Source organism: Ambystoma mexicanum, chromosome 7q, assembly GCF_040938575.1.
Source record: "Ambystoma mexicanum isolate Mex_15411 chromosome 7q, UKY_AmexF1_1, whole genome shotgun sequence".
Taxonomy (NCBI): domain Eukaryota; kingdom Metazoa; phylum Chordata; class Amphibia; order Caudata; family Ambystomatidae; genus Ambystoma; species Ambystoma mexicanum.
This window is the reverse complement of record NC_090941.1, coordinates 602079993-602101802: the sequence shown is the minus strand read 5'-3', so window position 1 is coordinate 602101802 and position 21810 is coordinate 602079993. Positions and strand designations below refer to the sequence as shown.

The following is a 21810-nucleotide window of genomic DNA, read 5'->3' as shown; positions in this document are numbered from 1 at the left end:
CAATCCAGGTTATTTGAATTGGGGGTGCCGTGGTAAGGATTTCTGTGTTCGGGAAGATTGCCAAGTGTATGCCCTGCCGAGTGGGTTGCTCCTTTGATTAGTTGTTGTAGATTCATTGCTGCTAGTTGGCTGGTTAAAGATTTTTGTGTGGTTTCTTCTTCAAACCATCTGTTGAAATCTCAGATGATGATCAGGTGAATTTGTTTGATGGCTAGGATGGTGATTGCTTCCGTGAGGGCGTCTATGAATGTTGCATCATAGGTTGGTGGTCTGTATATCGGTGTGAATTTCAAGTTTGTTTTGGGGTTTACTGATGGATTTGCATTTATCGATGTTCATTGGCTCTTCCAGTTTGGTAGCCAAGTGTTCCTTATGGATGATTGCCAGTCCTCCCTGTCTTTTGGTTTTTCTGTTTGCTTGGACACATTTGAAGTTTTCAGGCAGGCAGTTGATGAGGGTGATGTTGTAGTTTTCATCTAGCCATGTTTCTGTTACAAATAGGATGTCAATCCCTCTGTCGCAAAGGAGATCGTATATTTCGGTGGTATGTTTGGACATTGACCTTGCGTTGATTGAATTGCAGTGGATCATTTTTGTTTTGCTTATTAGTTGTTCCTTGTTTTGGTTTGCAGTTGTTCGGTCACGGTGCATCTGTATTGGCGTTGATTGGATAAGGATGAGGATCAGCGAAGGCTTCTTCTTCATTGAATCAGTCCGTTAGGTTAATGGTTGGGTTGTTGGTTATTAGTACTTCGTCGTTTTGTCTCGTGTGCAGTGGGTGTTGGTGGTGCACTTCTGTTCTTGTAATGTATGGGGTGATGGGGTTGGTGCTCCCTTCTTTTTTCTGGCTGTTTTGGGCGATTATTTGTATGGCTCGATGCCTCTGTCGTTGGGATATCCAGGTTCTGGGGTTGTTGCGAGGTGTGATGAGATATAAGGATTTTTCTCTTTCGAAGTTCGTTCTGATCATATTGGTTTTTGGCGGGGTGTTTCCTGCATTTGAGGCTGTTACTGCTGGGGTAAATTGGATTTGTGTGTCCATGTCCATTGTGCTCTTTCTCTGCGCCCATTCCTGTTTCGGGGCATTTGGTGCTCGGTGGAGAGCTAACGGGTCAAATGGTCGACTGTAATGTCTGGTGTTTTCTCTAGTGTTGGTAAGCTTGGGTGCTTTTTGGTGCTGTCTGTTCTACAGGTGGGTTGGTTATGTATCCTAAGAAGCACTGTGCGGTGAGGTTGGGGGTACTGGGCATACGTTTGTCCGGTGGTCTCTGACTCAGTTCGGTAGGTGTCTGTTGTTCTCTGAGGTATTGGTGGTGGGTTGATAGAATACTATCAGAGTCTGGTTCCCTCTAGGTGTGTGTGTCAAGTTAGTCTAAACAGAGTTTGAGTACAAGACTAAACAAAGCTAGACCTCAGAATCCTGTATAGTGGGAGAGAGGCCTACACCTAACAATGTAAAATGAGTACGATACTGAACAGAGCTAGGTTAGGGTGCAAGACTAATCACAGCTGGATTTGAGAATCCTTTGTAGTGGGGGAGAGGCCCACACCTTACAGTGTAAGGTAAGTACAAGACTAAACACAGCTAGACTTGAGAATCCTGTATAGTGGGAGAGAGGCCTACAGCTAACAATGCAAATTGAGTGCAAGACTAAACACAGCTCGAGTCTACGCCTAACAATGCAGTATGAGTGCAAGACTGAGAACAGCTAGATTTAAATGTCCTGGATAGTGGGAGAAAGGCCTACACTTAGCAATGCAATTTGAGTACAAGCCTAAACACAGTTAGGGCCTACAGCTAATAGTGAAATTTTAGTGCAGGATCAACATAACTAGATTTGAGTGTCCTGTACAGTGGGAGGGAGGCCTACAACTAACAATGTGATTTGAGTATAAGCCTAAACGCTACTAGAGGTGGGGTGCAGTCTAATAATCACAGTACTATTTTAGAAGCACAAGCTAACAATCACAGTACTGTTCCAAAGTATGATTTGTTGTGCGACAGGGCTTCCAGAGTAGAGTGATTGCTCTACTCCCCACCATGGCCTCTCCTACCTTGTTTGTGGCTGCTAGTTGGCGGCTGGCCACTGGCTTCCCCTGCTGACACCTGCAGACATGATATGGAGCCGCCTCTTGTAGGAGCCGCCCTTTGCCTTGGGGCCCTTAGCCGCAGGGGCTGCTGGGCAAAGGGCTGCCCAGGGAAGGTCAGTTATGACTTGTGAGCTGACCTATCATGGGTAGAGGGGGGGCTGGGAGGATGGATGGGAAGGGAAACCAAAGCCCGGAAAGGCAAAGGAGACTACTGTGCTGCATACGGGAGCAGGGCGACACCAATTAAGATTTTATGGGGGAAAAAACAAGACCCAGAGTGTCATGAACGTACCAGCTCACCTGGGAAAGCCACAGATGGAAGAGCCCTGCACTAGCAGTGCCGGTGGCTGGGCCTAGATGGTAGAGGACCAGATATGTAGAGAAGTAGAGATATGACAGATATCTAAATGCAATGTACTACCCACATGCTAGTGACCTAGATTTCATTTGTATTAAAAAGGCTTTGTAACCTGTAGGACACATACTCAAACATCAGTAATACAGTTAATTGTGTTGAGCAGCCTTTGCAAAGATCTGTGTCTGCAGGTCAAGTGTATGTTTTCAATCATCCGACATTATTGGCTGTGAAATACCTTGAGCATTTTCAAAAGTAGTGCCTGCCCATTTGCATTTCTTTCCCTACACAATGAGAATTGGGAACATTACAAAAATAAATGTATTTTTATTTGAATATTTTCTAATTTCCTACTGCTGTTGTGTTTTTCTTCTCGATGGCAATCCTTCAAATCGAACTTCACCTAAAAAATACCATTGCAGGTGGCTAGGCCTTACCAAAACTGGAAAAAATGCACTACTAAAATGTAACTTTTTGTTTTCCTTTTCTTAGTTATATTATCAACTGACAGTCTCAAAATTAGTTAAGAGAATGACATGAATGGGTAGATAATTACTGACCCGCGCTTTATCAGCCCTCTTTGAACCTGGTGGAACTAACTGAAGGCTGGGTGGGGTGGGGGGGAGTAAGAAAGAATGGTGCTTGAATGAACAAGGCAAAACAAGTAGCACTTAATTATCCAACAGTGCTAAATGAGTGTGCAGCAGTGCTATTGCATTGCAAATTGTGATGCACGCTGATTGATCTATAACTTTATGCAGTACGAGTAGTGAAAGACTGTGATGCTAATACCTTCATACTTTTAAAGATTGGAAGGACCTGTGAATAAATGCAAAACTCTAGGCAGCTAATATCCTGATGTTTGTGTTCTCCTGAACCCGAGATGTTTCACTTCTTATCTAAACTATTGATAATGTGTATATTGGTACTATTTGAATCGTTTTTTTCTTAAAATTCCAAAAGACTTAAATTATCTGGGTTATTCTATCTTTGATTACATTTTGGCTGAGCTTTCGCTCATACGATTCAATTACTGATGAACAAATCCATGGAGGGAGTTTTTGCCCCTTCTCCGCAAAGGTATGGTCTGTGCTCACTCTTCAACCCCAAAAAGCAGACAATGGACCAATTTTCAATGTTCGTCTCTGTGCAAAACTGTTAAATGGCTGTTTGTAGCATAATGTGCCTTGGATTGTGTGATGAAGATTGCATATTAAATGTCTTGCCACATTCCCTGTGATAAATGTATTTAGCTTGTTTTTGTTATCATTTTTCATACAACCCATGAAACAATTGTTTTAAACTTTAATCTGGGCACTTAAGACTACTCTATTCTCTTAAAGTGCTCTTCATCAAAGTGGTATTGTGTCGAAAGTACTGTATGTGCTTGCTGGGATTTGTGTGATGATCACTTTTGTGGACAGCTTAAAAGATGTGTTCATACATTTATCTTTGTAAGCTTGGTTTCACCTAAAATGACTTTTTCCAATGATTTTATTTCACGTAAGTGCCTGTCTCCTATTGGGAAGGACTGAATAGAAACAGAGTGCAGATATTTCTGGACTATGGCTCTGAGTGTTTAGTACCATTATTATAACCTGTTTCCAAGTGACTGACATTCCACCAGATGGCTTTGCAATTCTTTCTTCTCGTAATACTTTTGGTTCTGGTTTTCACTGGTGTATGTTTGTTTAAAGAGTTTCTTTTGGGTCAGTGTGCTACATTTATTTGTGCCTTTCAGTCACTACTGACACTCGTACATCTAGAAACCAAAGGGGTGAATGGATAATTCAAGGCAATTCATTGTTGTGTGCAAACAAAATAAAGGATCATTTAATTTGATTGTTTTTTAATCAAATTTCACAGGTTGCCCTGAGATACTCCAAACAACTTGGAAGTGATAAAGTTCGAGTTCTGACGCTTGTTAAAAATCGTGGGAAAGGTGGAGCGATCAGAATGGTAATGCATGTTTCAATTCCCTTGTTCCAAAAATTGATTATTCATCCTCAGAATATCAGAAATAACATACAAAGGCCAGTTTATAGTTTCTTGATGTTATATTGATTCTTCCATCCCAGGGAATGAAATAAAACCGATTTTAAGCATATTATAAGGTGCTTTAGGATTGTACAGTCTTCAACCATTTCTGTTTGCATTCTAGATGACCATTTTTAAAACCAAGGTGATGGTGCTAAATGTATAAATGTTTGATTATTTTACTTTGCTTTGCACACAATAACATGCTAAGTTTACAATAAGATCTAGAGATCAGAACAATACATATATGTACAGATGATGAACAACAGTCATGCAATAAGGTTAATTTGGGGGTTTCCGTACTGGTTTAATTTGTCTATTTTAATAAGTTTTGATCCTAGTGCTCCTCAAATATGTCAATACCAATGTGCTCACTCAGGGGCCCTATGTTAGGGTTATATCAGGTCCCCTATATACCGTTTGCAGATATCCTTGAATAGTCTGTGATTGCCCCCTCCGGTTGAAGAATGCCTTTATCATTTTCAGGGAGTTCAGCACAGTTGTTCTCCAGAGACAAGCCTACAGATTATCCCCGTCTAAATCGTATTGTGTGAGGTCCTACATCCAGGCCTTATTAATGTTGAATAATGTTTGTGATACAGGGGTGGCCATATGCGGTCATGAAATCTTGACAGCCTTGGATTTCCCAGGCTGTGCATGCCATTGTCAGATGTGACAATAGTAAATATGCTGTCTGGATGTAAGATGGAATCTGGTCTTCTGGGATTGATATTGATATTTATTTCTATTGCGCTCATACACAATTGTTTCAGAGCGTGACAAGGCAAGGGAGGGCAACAGGGGAGAACAAAACAACGATCTTACTAGGCCCAGTGACATTGAGAACGTGCAACTGCATGGGGGCGGGGGAGGGGAAAAGTACATGGAAGGGGGGAAGAAGTGAAAATTGCAGAGCAAAGGAGACACAGATAAATAATAATAAATAAATAAATAATACGGGCAACAAACAGTGGTAGTGCAGCCTGCAATTGGCAAGTGCTGGGTTTAAGGCAGCAGACAGGGTAGGTCTGATAAGTGCAGGAAGAAAAGTGGGGGGGCTGTATGGGTACAGATACCGACCCCAGTGGCACGGATGCAGTGCGGGAAGGTGGCAGGGTGAGCAGGTACCTGGGCCCGGAGGACAGAGGGTGGCCAGGTGCACAGTGCCAAGAGAAAACAGATCGGAAGAGGAGGGGGGGCGAAGGCAGAAGCAAAGAGGAAGGTCTTGAGGTGCTCCCAGAACCGGAGATGGTTCTCCTCAAGTTTTAGAGTAGCAGGGAGACTGCACCAGAGGGAGGCCCCAGCTGAAGACAGAGATCTACCCCCAGCTCGTTTCTTTGAAAAACGACTGACCCGGAGGGAGTTAGAGGAGCGAAGAGCTCGAGAGGGATAGCTGAAGGTATTTTGGACCCAAACCCCAGAAAGCCTTGTGGACAATGCAGAGGGTTTTGAATGGAATCCTTGCATCCACTGGGAGCCAATGCAGAGATTTCAGAGCTGGAAAGATACGATCTCAGGGCTTGAGGCCAAGGACAAGTCTCACAGTCCTGTTCTGGATTAGTTGCAGAGGGTGCAGAGTAGAGGCAGGTAGATTTAGAAAGAGGCTGTTAAAATAGTCCAACCTAGGGAGAACCTCTGAGGAGGTGCAGTAGGAAGTTTGGCTTTTTAGAGACATCAGAGATGTGGCTGGAGAAGGAAAGTATGGAATCAAAGATGACCCCGAGGTTCGTAGCCTTGCAGGTGGGGGTAGGAGGAGGGCCAAGGGAGGCCGGCCAGAGAGTGAGGGGAAGGATGGGGAAGGTGCGCCGATGAGGAGGATCTCTGTCTTGCTGGCATTCAAATATCATTGGTGGCACACCAATCATGAATGGCAGTTAGGCAATCGGAGATGAGAGAGAGAGAGGAGGTGGCCGAGGGCAGCCTGAAAATTAGTTGTGTTGTCAGCGTAGCACTGGAAATTTTAGCAGAAAATGGCAATATTGTGGTCTAGAGTTGCCAGGTATTGGTTGAAAAAGCCAGGGCGAGAGGTTAGACCCCTGGGGAACACCACAGGTAGAGAGGAAGATAGATGATATGAAGGACCCAAGTTGGACCTGAGAGGGTCGATCAGAGCGGAAAGAGCCTGATCAGTGATACCCAGGTATCACGGACACGGTTGAGCAGGATGGTTTGGTTGACTGTGTCGAAGGCAGAAGAGAGATCGAGGAGGATGAGGACAGAGGGAATGTTAGAGTCAAGGTTGGAGAGCAGATCTTCACGGATGTTCAGGAGAGCAATTTCCGTGCTTCTGGCAGCTCTGAAGCCAGACCGGTGCTCATGGAGACAGCCAACAGAATTGGATTGAAGGTTTAAGCTGAGAGATGGCCAGCTTTTCCAGGAGTTTGCCCAGAAAGGAAGGGAGTAATGGAAATTGGGCGATAGTTAACCGGACAAGAAAGATCAGCTGTGGGTTTCTTGAGAAAAGGATGCACAAGTGAGTGCTTCAGAGGGGAGGGAAATTATCCTGGGGCAAAGGAGTGGTTGAAAAAATCAGCAAGGGCCGGAGCGAGGGTGTCAGTGTGGTCCTTGATGGTTTTAGAGGAACAGGGATGATCCTGTTTTGACGAGGCTTTCATAGATCGGACTTGTCTAACGACCTCATCAGGGTAGAAAACAGGAAAGGGCGAGAAGGAGGGTGGGGGGGTGGCTGAGGGAGGGTCAGCAAACACAGAGAGGGGAGGGGAGAGGAGGGGAAAGGGTGGAGAGGTTGGACAGGATGTCCTGAGTTTTGTAGATAAGTGAGAGGCAAGGGCATTGCAAAGAGCCAGGTAGGCAACAGGAGGGGTAGAGACCGAAGCAGGGTTGGTCCGCTCCTTGCAGATTTTAAAGATTTTGGCTGAGTTGTTAGATGTCGCAGTGACACGAGTATGAATGTGGACTCTCTTCTTGGTGAGGACAGAGAGTCAGTATTGCCTTTTGGAGCAGGCGACAGGCCAGTTTGTCAGAGGATGAACAAGAATCCCTCCATTTCCTCTCAGCTGCTCTACACTTACGTTTAAGTTTAGCTAGGTCGGAGTCATACCAGGAATTGCACTTGGCTTTGGACTTCAAACGGATCCTCATGACGGGCAAGAGCATCAAGAGTGTCAGAAATGATTGACGAGTAGATCAGAGACAGGGCTGAGTCAGGATGTGAGACAGCCAGAGGTGGAGGGGGAGAGAAGGTGGAGAGAAGGTGGCAGTGAAAGCCTCAACTGACACACGCTTCATGGACCGGATGTCCAAGAAGGTAGGTGGCAGTGTTGGGGTAGGCTTGGCTTAGGGCAAAGAGAGGGAGAGATGGGAGGAGAGGAGAGGAGAGATTGCTCCAGGAGAGAGCAGTGGTCAGAGGGATGGAGAGGGGGAGGTCATAGGAGATCAAGACATTGAGTGTGTGCCCTGCAGAGTGATTCGGGCCAGAGAGGAGGATGGACAGGGAGAGGGAGTCACAGAGGGAGTCACAGAGGTCACGGAAGAGCGCAGAGGAGGATCAAGGGGAGACTAAATGGATATCTTTCCACCCAGATAACTGGTCGCCCTATAGCGGAGCTCTTACAGAAGAGACATTGTTTATTTTATACCGACCTGTCGGTTATTCCCCGTTAAGTCACTTCTGTCACAAGAACATCTTTGACAAAGACTGCTTGGGATTCGTCTACAGCGGTGGGATACAGTATGTCGCGGGTGGAACCCCCTTCTCCCACCGCCACACCCGCTGAGAGTGACGGGGGCACCTCAGATGACCGAACATCCGTTGCGGATGTGATGGACCTCGAAGCGGACATTTCTAGGTCTGACACGCCCATCCCCAAACCCTTCAGGGACAACACCAGGCGACGGGAGCGTACAGACGCATCTCACTAAGCATACAACTGCTACACCGGTTTTGACGTCCTCGTCAAAAGGTGAGAGCGCCAACAGGGCCATCGAAATATCTACTGTTTCCTCGGATCGTGCAGATCCAAAGCCTTCCCCGCATCTGCAGCAGTGTCTTGCGACAGGGCAATTTAAGACAAGTAAGGGCGCTACTCCAAAAACTTCACACGTCGAAGCGTGGAAATCCAAAGCTGCGATGGTCCCGAAGGCCGCAGTAGGCCCGAAGCTACGACTAGGCCTCTAGTCAAAAAACCGACCGCTAGGCCCTCTAACGGCGCGGAAGGTAATACACCTACCGATAGACCTACCAATAGACCATCGGGGCAGTTATCTCACGCTGATTCGGCGAAGACCGCATCGAGAGGATTACAGCGGCGGTGGGGCTGATCCTGGTTCCGCCTAAAATCATGGGGCAAGCCGCGGAAAAATCGTCGGGTGAGGTTTGGGGCCCCGATTCTCACAATACTTATGAAGATAGCCAAGAGCCTCTTTCCGACACCTTAAGAGATTCTTTTCGGCACCGTAGGGTGGAAGATGACATTTTTCCACCCGTAGGCCCGTCTGGGTCTTCCAAATGGACTATAGAGAAATTCGAAGGGTGTATGGATCAGCTGGAGAGAACTATCAGTTTTTCTGATCATCCATCCCCAAAAAGGTCTTGTGGAGAGACTAACCCTCAATTTTCTTCTCACCATCAAGAAGATCAACCTTCTGTCTCATTCTAGCATGAAGACATTGTCCACATGGACACCTATAGGGACATTTACAATGACGAGGAAGAAGCTTCATTTCTACAGAATTATGAAGAGGAACAGCAGGGTGCCACAGACCATTGGGAAGAAACCCAGCAAGAGGGAACAAACCCATGGACACTGCCACATCAATATCAGGACACTGATATTTTGTGTCTGGATTCCTCTCTGTCCACCCCGGCTCGTCAGGCCTCACCTGTAGATGACCAGATCTCTACTCAAGAGGCTGTGCCGGAGCAGGATTTTGTAGAGGACATCCTTAAGGGAAAAACCTCCATCTAGCCAAGCCATTCCACTCCTTAATTCCATCAAGAGGAGGCTGGCTCCTTCCTTGGTATCACCAGCTCAAACCTGGGCAGTGAACCCAAGAGTGGAAAAATAGTTTCGGCCGTCTCCTTCAGACCCTCTATACATTAGAGGGCACGCCATCCCCGACTCTCTGGTAGTGACTACCACCCGAAAAAGGGCAGGGGTACACCTTGCCACAAGGGAGGCACCTCCGGACAAGGAATCCAAGAGGCTGTATGCTCTAGGCAAACGAGTCACCTCAGCTGCCGCATACACTACGCGGATAGCAAATACCACGCTGACACTCAGTGGAACCTGCTTTAGGAAGGCCTCCAAGATGTTCCAGAACCCGTCAAATCCAAACTTCTCTCTCTTGTAGTCGAGGGAAGACCAGTGAACCAGAATGTGATTAAAAACACCCTGGACACGGCTGAAACAGCAGGCAGGTCTCTGGCCCAAGGGACCCTACTAAAAAGACACGCTTGGCTGCGTACTTCAGGGTTTAAACCCGAAACGCAAGCCTCTCTCATCAATAAGCCTATTGAGGAAGCTAACCTCTTCGTGAAAGCAGTTGATAAGGCCTTGGAAACAGCCAAGAAAGAGCATGAGAATCTTAGGTCTCTTCAAGAGATCACACAAAAACCTTCCCCCCTAGAGAGGTAATAACTTTCGGCGGTCTTTTCGAGGGCAGTCCCGTGCAGGTCAAAACAACTATGGCATGGGGAATTTCAACACAGGACAAACTTCAGGAAACCCTGCATACTAGCCTTCAAGGGGTTGGCAACGCGGCAGAGGTAGAGGCCCCAATCCTTGAGGAGCTGCAGCCTCTGGTCAAAAATGACCACCATGTCTCCCCGGTCAGCGGGCGATTTAACATCTTTCCTCACGGCCTGGGAGGGGATAACTTCAGACCAGTGGGGTCATAAAGACGGTCACCCACGGGTACTGCGTGGAATTCGCCCAACCTTCACAATTCAGACCGCCGTGCTCACAGCACCTTTCACCGGACCATCTGGAGATCCTGAATCAAGAGGTGGAAGCGCTGCTGGGAAAGGACGCCATAGAAGCTGTCCCTATTCTTCAGGTAAACAAGGGTATTTATTCAGTGTACTTCCTTGTACCCAAAAAGGACCTCACCATGCGCCCTGTTCTAGACCTGCACCCAGCGAACAAGTTCATAAAACCCCAGATGTTTTGCATGGTAACACTACAAGAAGTGATCCCACTGCTGAAACAGGGGGATTACATTGCAACATTGGACATGAAAGATGCATGCTTTCATATTTCAATGTTTCCAGCGCACAGGAAATATCCAAGGTTCATGATAGAGGACAGGCATTACCAATTCAAGGTACTCCTCTTCGGCATCGCCTCGGCGCCAAGGGTGTTTACCAAGGTCCTGGCAGTGGCTGCAGCACACCTGCGCAGACTATCCATCCCAGTTTACCCTTACCTCGACGACTGGCACATCACAGGGGACTCATACAACACATGTTTTTCGAACACCCAAAAAACAGTAGATCTTCTCTTCAGTCTGGGTTTCTCAATCAACGAGAAGAAATCCAGTCTAGTCCCCAGTCAAACAAAACAATTTCTGGGAGCTCTAATTCGGACGGAAGACTGTCTCGTCTTCCCCTCCAATGCCAGTAAGACCGAGATCTTCCTTATTGGCACACCCACTCCCTCCTTCCTACAGCTCTCTGGCCGGAATCTCTTGGCCCTCTTCCTGCTCCGACCTGCAAGGTCAAAAACCTCAGGGTCATCTTTGACTCCACACTCTCCTTCTCTCCTCACATCTCTGACGTCTCTTAAGAAGTCACACTACCAGCTACACCTCCTCAGAGGTATTCTTCCTTTCCTCTCCTTCCCCCAGAAGCTCACTGTGTCCAGAGCCCTGGTTCTCTCTTAGCTGTACTATTGTAACAGCCTCTATCTAAATCTGCCTGCCTCTACTCTCCGCCCTCTTCAACTTATCCAGAACAGGACTGCGAGACTTGTCCTTGGCCTCAAGCCCAGGGATCATTATCTCTCCAGGACTGAAATCTCTGCACTGGCTTCCAGTGGCTGCGAGGATTAAGTTCAAAACCCTCTGCATTGTCCACAAGGCCTTCTGGGGCTTGGGGCCGCAATACCTTCAACTCTCTCTTGCCAAATATCTTTCTTCTCGAGCTCTTCGCTCATCCTCCTCCAACTCCCTCAGGGTCCGTCTCTTCTCCAAGCAACGAGTTGGTGGGAGATCTCTCTTCGGCAGGAGCCTCCCTCTGGAACAGCCTTCCCGCCTCCCTGAAACTTGAGGAGAACCATCTCCGGTTCTGGAAGTACCTCAGAACCCTCCTCTTTACTTCTGCCTTCTCTTCCCCTCTCCCCTGTTGACTTCCTGGCTGAAACTGCACTGGCTACCTGGCCACCCTTTCTGATATCAGGCCCAGGCCCCACCAATTGCACACCTGCACTGCCTCCCTGGCAACCCCCGCACCTGGGGGACTGTTATTCTGTATCCCTACAGTCCCCTTACCAGCACTTATGCTTGCTCTTACCTGCACTTGCCACCATCTGGCCGTTTATTTATCTTATTATTCTACTATCCCATGTACTGCACTTTCCCCTCTCCCTTCCCCCTCGCACTTTTCCCTTTCCCCCTGCCCATGCACTTGTGCAATCCAAATGACACCTGGCCTAGTAAGATCGTTGTCTGTCTTCCCACTATTTCCCCCTTCCTTGCCTCGTCGCGCCTCGAAGCACTTGTGTATAGGCGCGTTATAAATGTCATATCATATCATATATCATATCAATGAGAGGGTTCATAACATGCTATTCCAGATTCCTCAATATGTAGCCAGTAGGGAGGTGACAGTGCGCAAGGCCATGCTCTTGCTAGGAATGATGGCGTTGTGCATATACTTGGTTCCCCATGTGCGGCTGCACATGCGTCCCATGCAAGAGTGGCTCAACAGCCAGTGGTGTCAGGCCAGCGGACAATGGGAAGATCTGGTAGTTGTCTCGCCACCCCTCGTTCTCTCTCTGCAGTGGTGGTCAAGAGAAAGCCTCTTGAAAGGGAAAACCTTCACCACCCCTGCAGTGGAAGCCACTCTCACGACAGATGCATCTCTCACGGGGCGGGGGGCTCACCTGCTGCAGCAGACAGCGCACGGAGTGTGGTCCCCTCGAGTAGCATCCAACCATATAAATTTACTGGAGCTATTAGCGTTGTTCAAGGCATTGAAGGCCTTTCAGATGCAGGTGCAAGGGAAGACAGTGCTGATTCTAACAGACAGCACTACATCCATGTATTACCTGAACAAACAAGGGGGCACTCACTCTCCAGGGCTATCCAAGCTGTCCCAAAATATTTGGATATGGAAGATGTTCTGTTGTCCCAACATGTTCCAGGGGAACGCAATCTTCTGGCAGACGTGCTCAGCATAGATTTTCCTCTGCTCGAAGAATACGAATGGCGTCTCCACGAATGCATTGTGTCCAATGTCTTCGCAGAATGGGGCTTCTCAGAGATCGACCTGTTCGCAACTCAGGAGAACGCCCAATACCAAGACTATGCCACCAGGTACTCCCAGAACCGCTCCAAGGAGAACGGTCTCTGGATAACATGGTCAGGGAAATTTGTCTACGTTCCCCCCCCCCCCCCCGACTCCCCTTCTCAACAAGATAGTGCACAAGATGCACCAGTTACCATGATACTGGTGGCTCCCATGTGGGTCCGCCAACCCTGGTTGACACATCTAATGGAAATGTCCCTCTCCCCACCAGTGAAACTACCCTGCCCGTACAACATGTTGTCTCAGGATAGGGGGGGGGGACCCTACACCCATGCCCACTAACTCTGAACTTAGCAACCTGGCTCCTGAGGTCATAGAGTTTGGACATCTACAGCTCCCTCAGAGGTGCATGGACATACTCGGGGAAGCTAGGAAAGCGAACACACGTTATTGCTATGCCAGCAAATGGAAACGTTTTGTCATCTGCTGTAATTCTAAGGGTGTCAATCCCATCGATTGCTCACCCACACACATTGTGCTGTACCTAACCCATCTATTGGACACTGGGTTAGTCTTCAATTCCCTAAAGGTTCATCTGGCTGCTCTGTCAGCCTACACCACATCACAACAAAACGTGTCGTGGTGGAAGATACCGGTGATTAAGGCCTTTATGGAAGGGGTTAAGAGGATTTATCCTCCCATTTCTCACCCAGCTCCTGGGTGGGACCTAAATGTGGTTTTGACCAGGCTCATGGGAGCTCCCTTTGAGCCTATGCATAAAGCAAGTCTAAAAGACCTGACTTATAAAACAGCCTTCCTAGTGGCTATCACTTCTGTCAGAAGTGTTTGCGAACTACAGGCACTTTCTTTAGACCCCTTTGTTACAGTCCACAGGGATAAGATAGTTCTGCACACGCACCCCAGATTTGCACCTAAATTCATCTCGAAGTTCCATGTGAACCAGTCGATTGAACTACCTACTTTTTTCCAGAATTCTACTAGCATGGCTGAAAGAAGCCTAAACACACTAGATGTGCGCAGGGCAATCATGTTTTGCCTGGAAAGAACTAAACCATTGCGGAAAACGAGCCAATTTTTTGTTTTAGTGGCAGCTGGTAGAGAAGGGGATCCTGTCTCTAAATCAGCTATCTCAAGGTGGATTGTCAAATGCATCACACTGTGTTACACTCTTGCTAAGAGAGAACTGCCCTTCAAGCCCAGAGCACACTCTACTCGAGGCACTGGGGCATCCATAGCATTCATTGCAAATGTTCCCCTTGAGTCCATTTGCAAAGCGGAAATCTGGAGTTCTGTACACACCTTTACAAAACACTATTGCCTAGACACTCATTCTAGGTCTAATTCTCAGGTGGGACAAGCAGTACTTAGACATCTTTTCTCTACTGTTCCTTCTCACAACCCACATCCCACTACTCCGTGTACTGCTCGCTAGTCTATGCACAGCATGTGATTCTAAGCATATTAACAAGCATCAGAAGACATGCATTACTTACCGTAATAGCATTTCTAATGATTGTATCTGCTTAGATTCACATGCGCCCACCCATCCTCCCCGCTCGGGTTGGAAGGAACATAGACGTCTTACTGCTTTCTCTCTTTATGTACTCACTCACTATAGCCTTGGGCTCCCTCTAGCAGAACAAAATCCAGTCGGAGGGACCTCGGCGTGTGAGGGATTTTGGGTACACTACACGTCCCAATAGGGATAGTGTTACAGACACGCCTATGCTGACGTCCCCTTTCAGTCCCCGAAAGACAAGATGCAATACTCTGCGGTTACCACTGGATGTCGGACCATATGCACAGCATGTGAATCCAAGCAGATCCAATCATCAGAAATGCTATTACGGTAAGTAATGCATGTCATATCATATCCGATCATATCATACATGAACAGTAAATTATATGCATAAAAATCGTCATGGCATACACTGTAAAAAAGCTGTGTTCATTGGTGGGCCCCTATGGCCCAGTATGTAGCAATATACAGTGCCAGACTCCAATTGGTTGCTGTAGCTTGGGCGGTCTGTGGGCACGTGGGTCAGCTGGGCTCATCTCCGCAGGGTGAAGGTCAGGCTGGGTCCACAAGATGCAATTGTTCGTACTAATCTAAAGAACACAATAATCATTGGCATGCTAAGAGTAATGCAAGACATAAAACGTATGCCAGAATTAGTGGTCCGTGGGCAAACATATACACATTCTTAGCCCAGGACTCGAACCTGGAACTGGGTGGTGAATGCAGCCCAAGTCAGGAGGAGGGCAGAGTCAGGAGGCAGCCAGGAGCAAAGTCATCAGGGCTGAGTGGCTCGGAATGGGTTGCCATCTAGTATGCCCTGCAAAAAGTCACGGCGAGCAGCAGAGGGACCAGCGTCCATTTCGAGACCATCGTCTCCTGCACAATGGACATCATGTATTGTCATGTATAAAAAATAACCTAAATATTTTGCATAAAGAAAAAAGCATTAGCGAACTAATAATAAAAAGCTAACATTTTTACATGAGTTTGAGTTATGTGTTTGACAACAGCAAGCATATTGTTTTCAACAACGGTTGCCCAAATTGTATGGGCTCCCAAAAGGGTCTAAAACCAGTGTACACTGAATTCACCTTGTACACCCCTTAGATTCATAAAGGGTAGGACAACCCCCTTGTTACAGCTTCTCCAGCCCTCCAGTCCTTCCTGATTCAGGGCAGCCTCTTTTTGTTTTACCGTGTCATGCAGTATTTGGGCTCCTGGTTGTCCCCGGTTTGCACTTGTACGTCTTTCACATCATGAGGCACCTTTGTTGGGCTGCCCATTGTCAGCATCATCATTGCACTACTAGGCATATATTTTGCACAGCATTGAGCCCCTACTTGGCACAGACAAAACATTTGCAGCAAGAAATACTATGTTGGCTACCAGTAGCTTCATTGCAGTCCCGAACCAGGATGGTACCCAGTCAAAAACCGTGTCAAACCAGTCGCTTGGCTGCACACCACCTTCTTTCTTCATTCTTTCTCCAAGATTGTGTACTCCAGTTATCACGTGTAATAATGTCCCATTGTCAGCGTCTGCAGAAGGCACGAATGTGCAAAATGCACACCCGATTTTTCGGCAAACACTGCCTTCCATTGCTGTGAGGAGGTCCAAGACATAACGGTTTTGCATGGTCGTCAACTGCAGGGCTCGGAGTTCCACCTTAATCACGTTGAACCCTTCTTCAGTGTCGTTGGCTAACTGGATCAGCTCCCATCTCACAATTTGTAACCACTTGGTGTTTGCTCGTGCCTGGATGCTTGGTATGAGTGATGCAAAAATGTCTCTGCAGAATTGAATAGCTTGAACTGGTCAGGCATTTGTGAAAAAGGTTCGGAAGAGTCTTTCAAAATGTAGTTTGTTGCCCTTCTTTTGCGTGACACTCTGTCTTGCAGCTTATCCTCTGACAGCACGTCATATGTAAGGGGTTCTTCGTTGTTGACTGGGGTGCTGGAGGCATTCTGGCGGGCACCCTCTACCCTGGACATAACTCTCTGGAATCACCATCAGGGCCGAATGCAGCGTGTCCAGGGCACAAGTACCTCTCCATGACCGCGGGAGGTGCAAGTATGCCTGTTTGCCGCATACCGAGTAATTGTCCATTAAAGCAGCTGTTCCTTTCTTCATGTCGGAGAGGATAAACGTTTTGTTGCAATGTTTGTTTGATCCCATGGGCACCTTCCCTTCTTCGTGGAAGCAAAGTTCGTATGGCACTTCACGTTGGATCTTGATTGGCTTTTTGAGGGCTCTTACCCATCTCAGTTTGACTATGTGCTGTGACCAGACCGGAGTGCATGTTTTCTTGCCCCAATGGAATTTTTCTTCTGACAGTCCTCGTAGTGCCTCCGCCTTGCACATCGCTGTGTCCTCTTGCCATTTGTTTTCTGCGAACATTATCCCTTTTATAACAAAAAATGTTTCTTTTACGAACAGGACTGCTTGAGGCTTGCTGTGGCAGGTATTCTCGTTCTGTATCAGTTGTAATGCTACTGTGTGTGCCTGGAAGGTGCTCCGAATTCTTCAAAGTGCAAGATGAATGAGACACTGGGCATCCGCTATGGGAGTTTCCTGGGGTATTAGAACCTTAGGTGTTCCTGATGCGTGAGGTATCAGGGAACACACATAGCAACTATCATTAGTCACTTGTTTAACCATGGTGCTCATGTCAGAGTACTACTTGTTAGACTGATCTGGGTGACTGCGCTCTTCGACTGCATCCAACCCCAAGCCATGGCATGCATCATACCTTTTCTGTTCCGCCCCCCTTTTCCTTCTATTGTTCCCCCCAGGACCATTATGTAGCTTCATAATTCTTTGATAACGAATAGGAAAAATGCCTAAATTCATCTTCTTATTATGACCGATTTTTTTTTTTTTCAATACGTTTTTTTTCGAAATGGAGGGGTTCCCCTCCATCCCCCCTTTTTTTCATTTTTTTTTAATTTTACCCCTTTTTTTTTACTTACCTGACCCCAAAAATACATATAGATAAATAAATAATAAATTCGACCTTTTTTTCGAGATTTTTGTTTTGAGATTATTGACATTCAAGATTTTTTTTTCGACCTTTTGACTGACCACCTGTTGCCAATACTGTGTGGTAAAATGGCTGCATGGGGCTGGTGTTTGAGTTATAAAATGAATGTAGCCGTCATTTGAGGTAGGTTCAACGGTCGCTTGTGGGTGAGCATATGACCGCATTAATACATCAGAAATTATATCATCTTCATTATAGGCATTACGTACATTTTCATCTGTATTCATCATTGGGTGTTCAACCTGTGGGGCTTTCATTGTGTGATTTTTGTGCAGATAAGTAAGGTTTGTGTAGACATTGTGGGCCCATATCAATTTCAACCCATCCCATACCAAGTGGGTTCCCTCCTGTACCAGTTTTGCCCCACCCCCCCTTCTTTTATACCCTCTAAAATAAAAGATATAGACCAGTAAAGTCTTAAACACAATAATATAGTTGAAAAAACAATGGCCGTAAAATAGAGACCACACTCCTATGAATACGCTCTAGTAGCACTAACGTTTCCCCTGTTGCTAACTGTATTTGTAACATTGTCATTGAGGGCCCTCGTTTCTGCCATGTTTGTACCTATAGAGTGAAATACAATGGGTTAAGTGCACTTTCAGTATACAAGAGAGAGAGAGAGAGAGAGAAAGAACGAGATGGGGGGTGGGAGGGGGTGGGGAGAGAGAGAGAGAGAGAGAGAGAGAGAGAGAGAGAGAGAGAGAGAGATACAATCAATCATTGTTCACCTTTATCTATTCACTAATCTTTTAGTTGTACTTATATTTACACTTTAACATATGGCTGATATGTTTGAAATATTTTGTTTCTACTCAGTGAATGCCCTTAGGGTACAGCCACTTCTTGTTCATTTCGCGGTTTCCCTTCTGGTAATATGCTCTAACATCTGAGAGGTGTATCCAATATTTCAGGCCCTTAACCTTCACTGCAAAGGGGGTGCAATATACCACCTCGTAAGGGCCGTGAAATCTTGGAGAATTCCATCTCCTTACAAAACTTCGAACGTACACCAACCCCCTGGGCATTCATTGCATCAGGAGCTTTCTGTTGCTGCAGTATTTGTGTCTATTTCACTTTCTCTTGTGAAGGGTGGGGCCACCTGCTTAGCTATACTCCTTACTGCCCGTGTAAGCTGTGTCAGATATTCCTTGAATTCCTCTGCCAGAATTGCGGCAGTCCTATGAGCATCTGATGCTCTTCTCATCGGGGATAATGGGGTTTGCATGCGTCTTCCTGTTACTATTTCGTGCAGGGACAAGTGGTAGTCTTTGCTTGATGGCTTTTGCAATTGAAACAATGCTAAGGGCAGGCAATATACCCACTTCTTTTTGAGGGTTTGGCATAACTTTGACAGTCTACTTTTAAGGAGGACGTTGATTTTCTTGACCACCTCATTCACTTGTGAGTGGTTAATGGAACATAGTTTGTGTTTAATTCCTAACAGGGATGTTACTTCTTTAAAGAGGTCATTAACAAAGTGTGTTCTGTTGTCGGAGCGTCTAACGTCTAAATGCCCCAACGTGGGAACACTTCCCTCACCAAAGATTCTGCCACGCATTTTGCTTCTGGGTGGGCACAGGGTCCTGTTCCACCCAGCGTGAAAGGGGGCAGACCACCACTGTTAAGTACCTTGTTCAGTTGCACCTCTCTCCCATGTCTGCATAATCGATGTGCAGTTCATGGAAAGGTACGATGGGGAGGGGCAGTGCCCTGAGGGTCATTCCAGAGTTGTAAGCTTGACATATTACACATTTTGATCATCCTTTTAGTGAGGTGTTCCTGTATGTTTGGGACAAACCAGTTTTTCGGGATGTCCGCAGCTATGTGTTGTTTTTTTGTGTGTGCTGGATAATTTAATTGTTCGAATGCAAGCTGTAATAACTCCAGAGGCATTACTACATTCCCTGTATTTTCTTGACTCCAACGGAGATCAGTGGCCGACTGTGTGCACCCTCTCTTTGACCATATCTCTTGTTCTTCTATTGGGGCTCTCTTTTGTAAGTCAATTATTTGTGTGAGGGGCAGTGAGTTATATCCAACTTCTTTTTCCTCCTGTGTGTTACCCTTTAGTAAGTATTCAGTTGCTTGAGACTTTTGGAAATATGCTGCCTGTTTTGCAGCAGCGTCTGCTGCTGCGTTTCCTAAGGAGATTACGTCACTGTTATTTGTGTGGGCTTGGCATTTGACCAAAGCCACAACTGATGGTTCTGCTGGGGCCTCTGTCAGCTCATTTAAAAGTTCGGCAAGTTGTACTGGGGACCCGTCTGCCCTTCTGAAACCTCTCCTTCTCCACGTAGACAATCCAGCATGTACAGTTGTGGTTACGTATGCTGAATCTGAAACTATTGTTACTGCGCATCCCTTTGCTACGTGCAATGCTTCAATTAGTGGTACAAGCTCTGCAGCTTGTGCTGAGTAATGCATTGGTAGACGCTTTTGTACAATGATCTCATACTCTCCTTCTTCCAGTCTTACTACTGCTGCACCCACATGCTTCTCACCTCTTTCCGGGCAACTAGATGCTGACCCGTCCACAAAATACACCTCACCTTCTTATAGGGCGTTTTCGTTTGCTTTGGGAATGTCGTCCCCCTCCCCTTCGTATGTGGCACAATTGTGATTTTGCTTGTTTTTTACCGTGCATGGCTCTGTGATGAATGTGGCTGGATTTACTGTGAATGTTTGAGCTGGAAAGTATGATTTCATAGGCTGTTGCTCTTTGTGTCGGAAGTGTAGATTTACACTGTTCTAAGATTGCAAACAAGGAATGTTTAACAAACAGTGTTACCGGGCATCCCATCTCTATGGTGGCACTCTTTTCAATCGCAAAGGCGGTGGCTGTGTGAGCTTGTTCGACCGCAAAGTGCCCTTGCATCATGGAATCTAGGGTGCCACTATAGCAGGCCAATGGCTTGTGCCCTAAGGATGTTTTCTGTGTTAGGACAGCTGTCATAAGTGTTCCATTGCAGTGTGAAAACAGGTAGAATTCATGTTCATAGCCTGGAGTCGCTAGAACGGGCACTGTGCAAATAAGTTCCTTTAGTGTTGCAAAGGCAGCGTTCATCTCTTGTGTCTTATGTGATTGCTGTGCTTTCCTTTTGTGCCTCCTTTAGTGCTTGTAGTAGGGGCCTTGTGTATGCTGCATAGTCAAGTATCCATGCTCGGCAATAATTACATATGCCAAGAAATTTCTGCATGTCTTTCACTGTGTGGGGCCTTATTGTCTCAAGTACTGCTGCTGCCCTATCTGAGAGTATTCTTTTGCCATCTTTGGATATTAGCTGTCCCAGATACAGTACTTCTGCTAGGCAGTACTGCAGCTTCCTTCTGTTCACCTTATATCCTTTGCTAGCAAGTTCAGTAACATTATAGAATCTGCTCTGCACTGTTCCTCACTCTCACTGCAAACCAAAAGATCATCTACATATTGTATCACTTTGCTCTTGACATCAACATTGCCAAGAAATTCATGCAATATTCTGTTAAAAATACTTGGGCTTTCGCAGTAACCCTGTGGTAATCTGCAATGTTCGTATCTTTTCCTCCCTAAGGTAAATGCAGTCAGGTATTGTGAGCTTGGATCGAGTGGCACCGAGAAAAAACATTTTTCAAGCGTACCACTATGAAGCATGTGGCTGATTTTGGAATGCTGTACAAAATGGATGCGGGACTTCCGCACAAGGGGAAACTCTTATGATGTCATTAAGTGGGCATTAATCCTGTATCATCCTCCAAGCCCCTTCCTTCGCTTTCTTAATCGGAAAAATCGTGGTATTGCAAGGGGAATTCGATGGCACAATGATACCCTGCTGTAGCAGTGCATGTATTGTTTCTTTTATTGCCTCCTCTGCTTCCCTTGACAGGGGATATTGTTTTACTCGGGGCAACACCGCACCAGGCATGAATTTAATCTTCACTGGGGTAACCTCTTGTAAGAGTCTAATTCATGGGGGTTGGTGGTCCAAAATTGTGTGGGCTCCTGTTGCATATCCTCATCAAGAAATGACAGTCATGCATTGACAATGGCCATGAGGGGGTCCGTCACTCGTCTGTTTTGGACCATTATGTCACAGGGCATGCATGTTTCCATTATTATCTCCCCATCATTGTCATTGTCAGTGAACAGCTCCCCGTCAGTGAGATCATGCAGCGCTATGTTTGGGTCTATGAATAACACTGTTCGTCATTTGCATCCGTGCATGTCCGGACTTATCGCCACTATACGTTTAGCTGATACTTGTACTCCTTGCAGATCTAGGGAGAGGATGGTACCTGGTAATATTTCAAGAGCAGCTATGGGGTGGAAAACAAAGTCA

At 46.4% G+C, this 21810-nt stretch overlaps 1 protein-coding gene across 1 annotated transcript in view; it reads left to right on the top strand.

Annotated features, from left to right (window-relative positions):
- Positions 1-21810, top strand: part of ALG5 (ALG5 dolichyl-phosphate beta-glucosyltransferase) — a 275306-nt gene that overhangs the window by 90770 nt on the left and 162726 nt on the right. The window contains exon 5 of the mRNA XM_069639106.1: positions 4313-4405. Coding sequence (XP_069495207.1) covers positions 4313-4405 — 93 coding nt within the window. The remainder of the gene's footprint in view (positions 1-4312; positions 4406-21810) is intronic.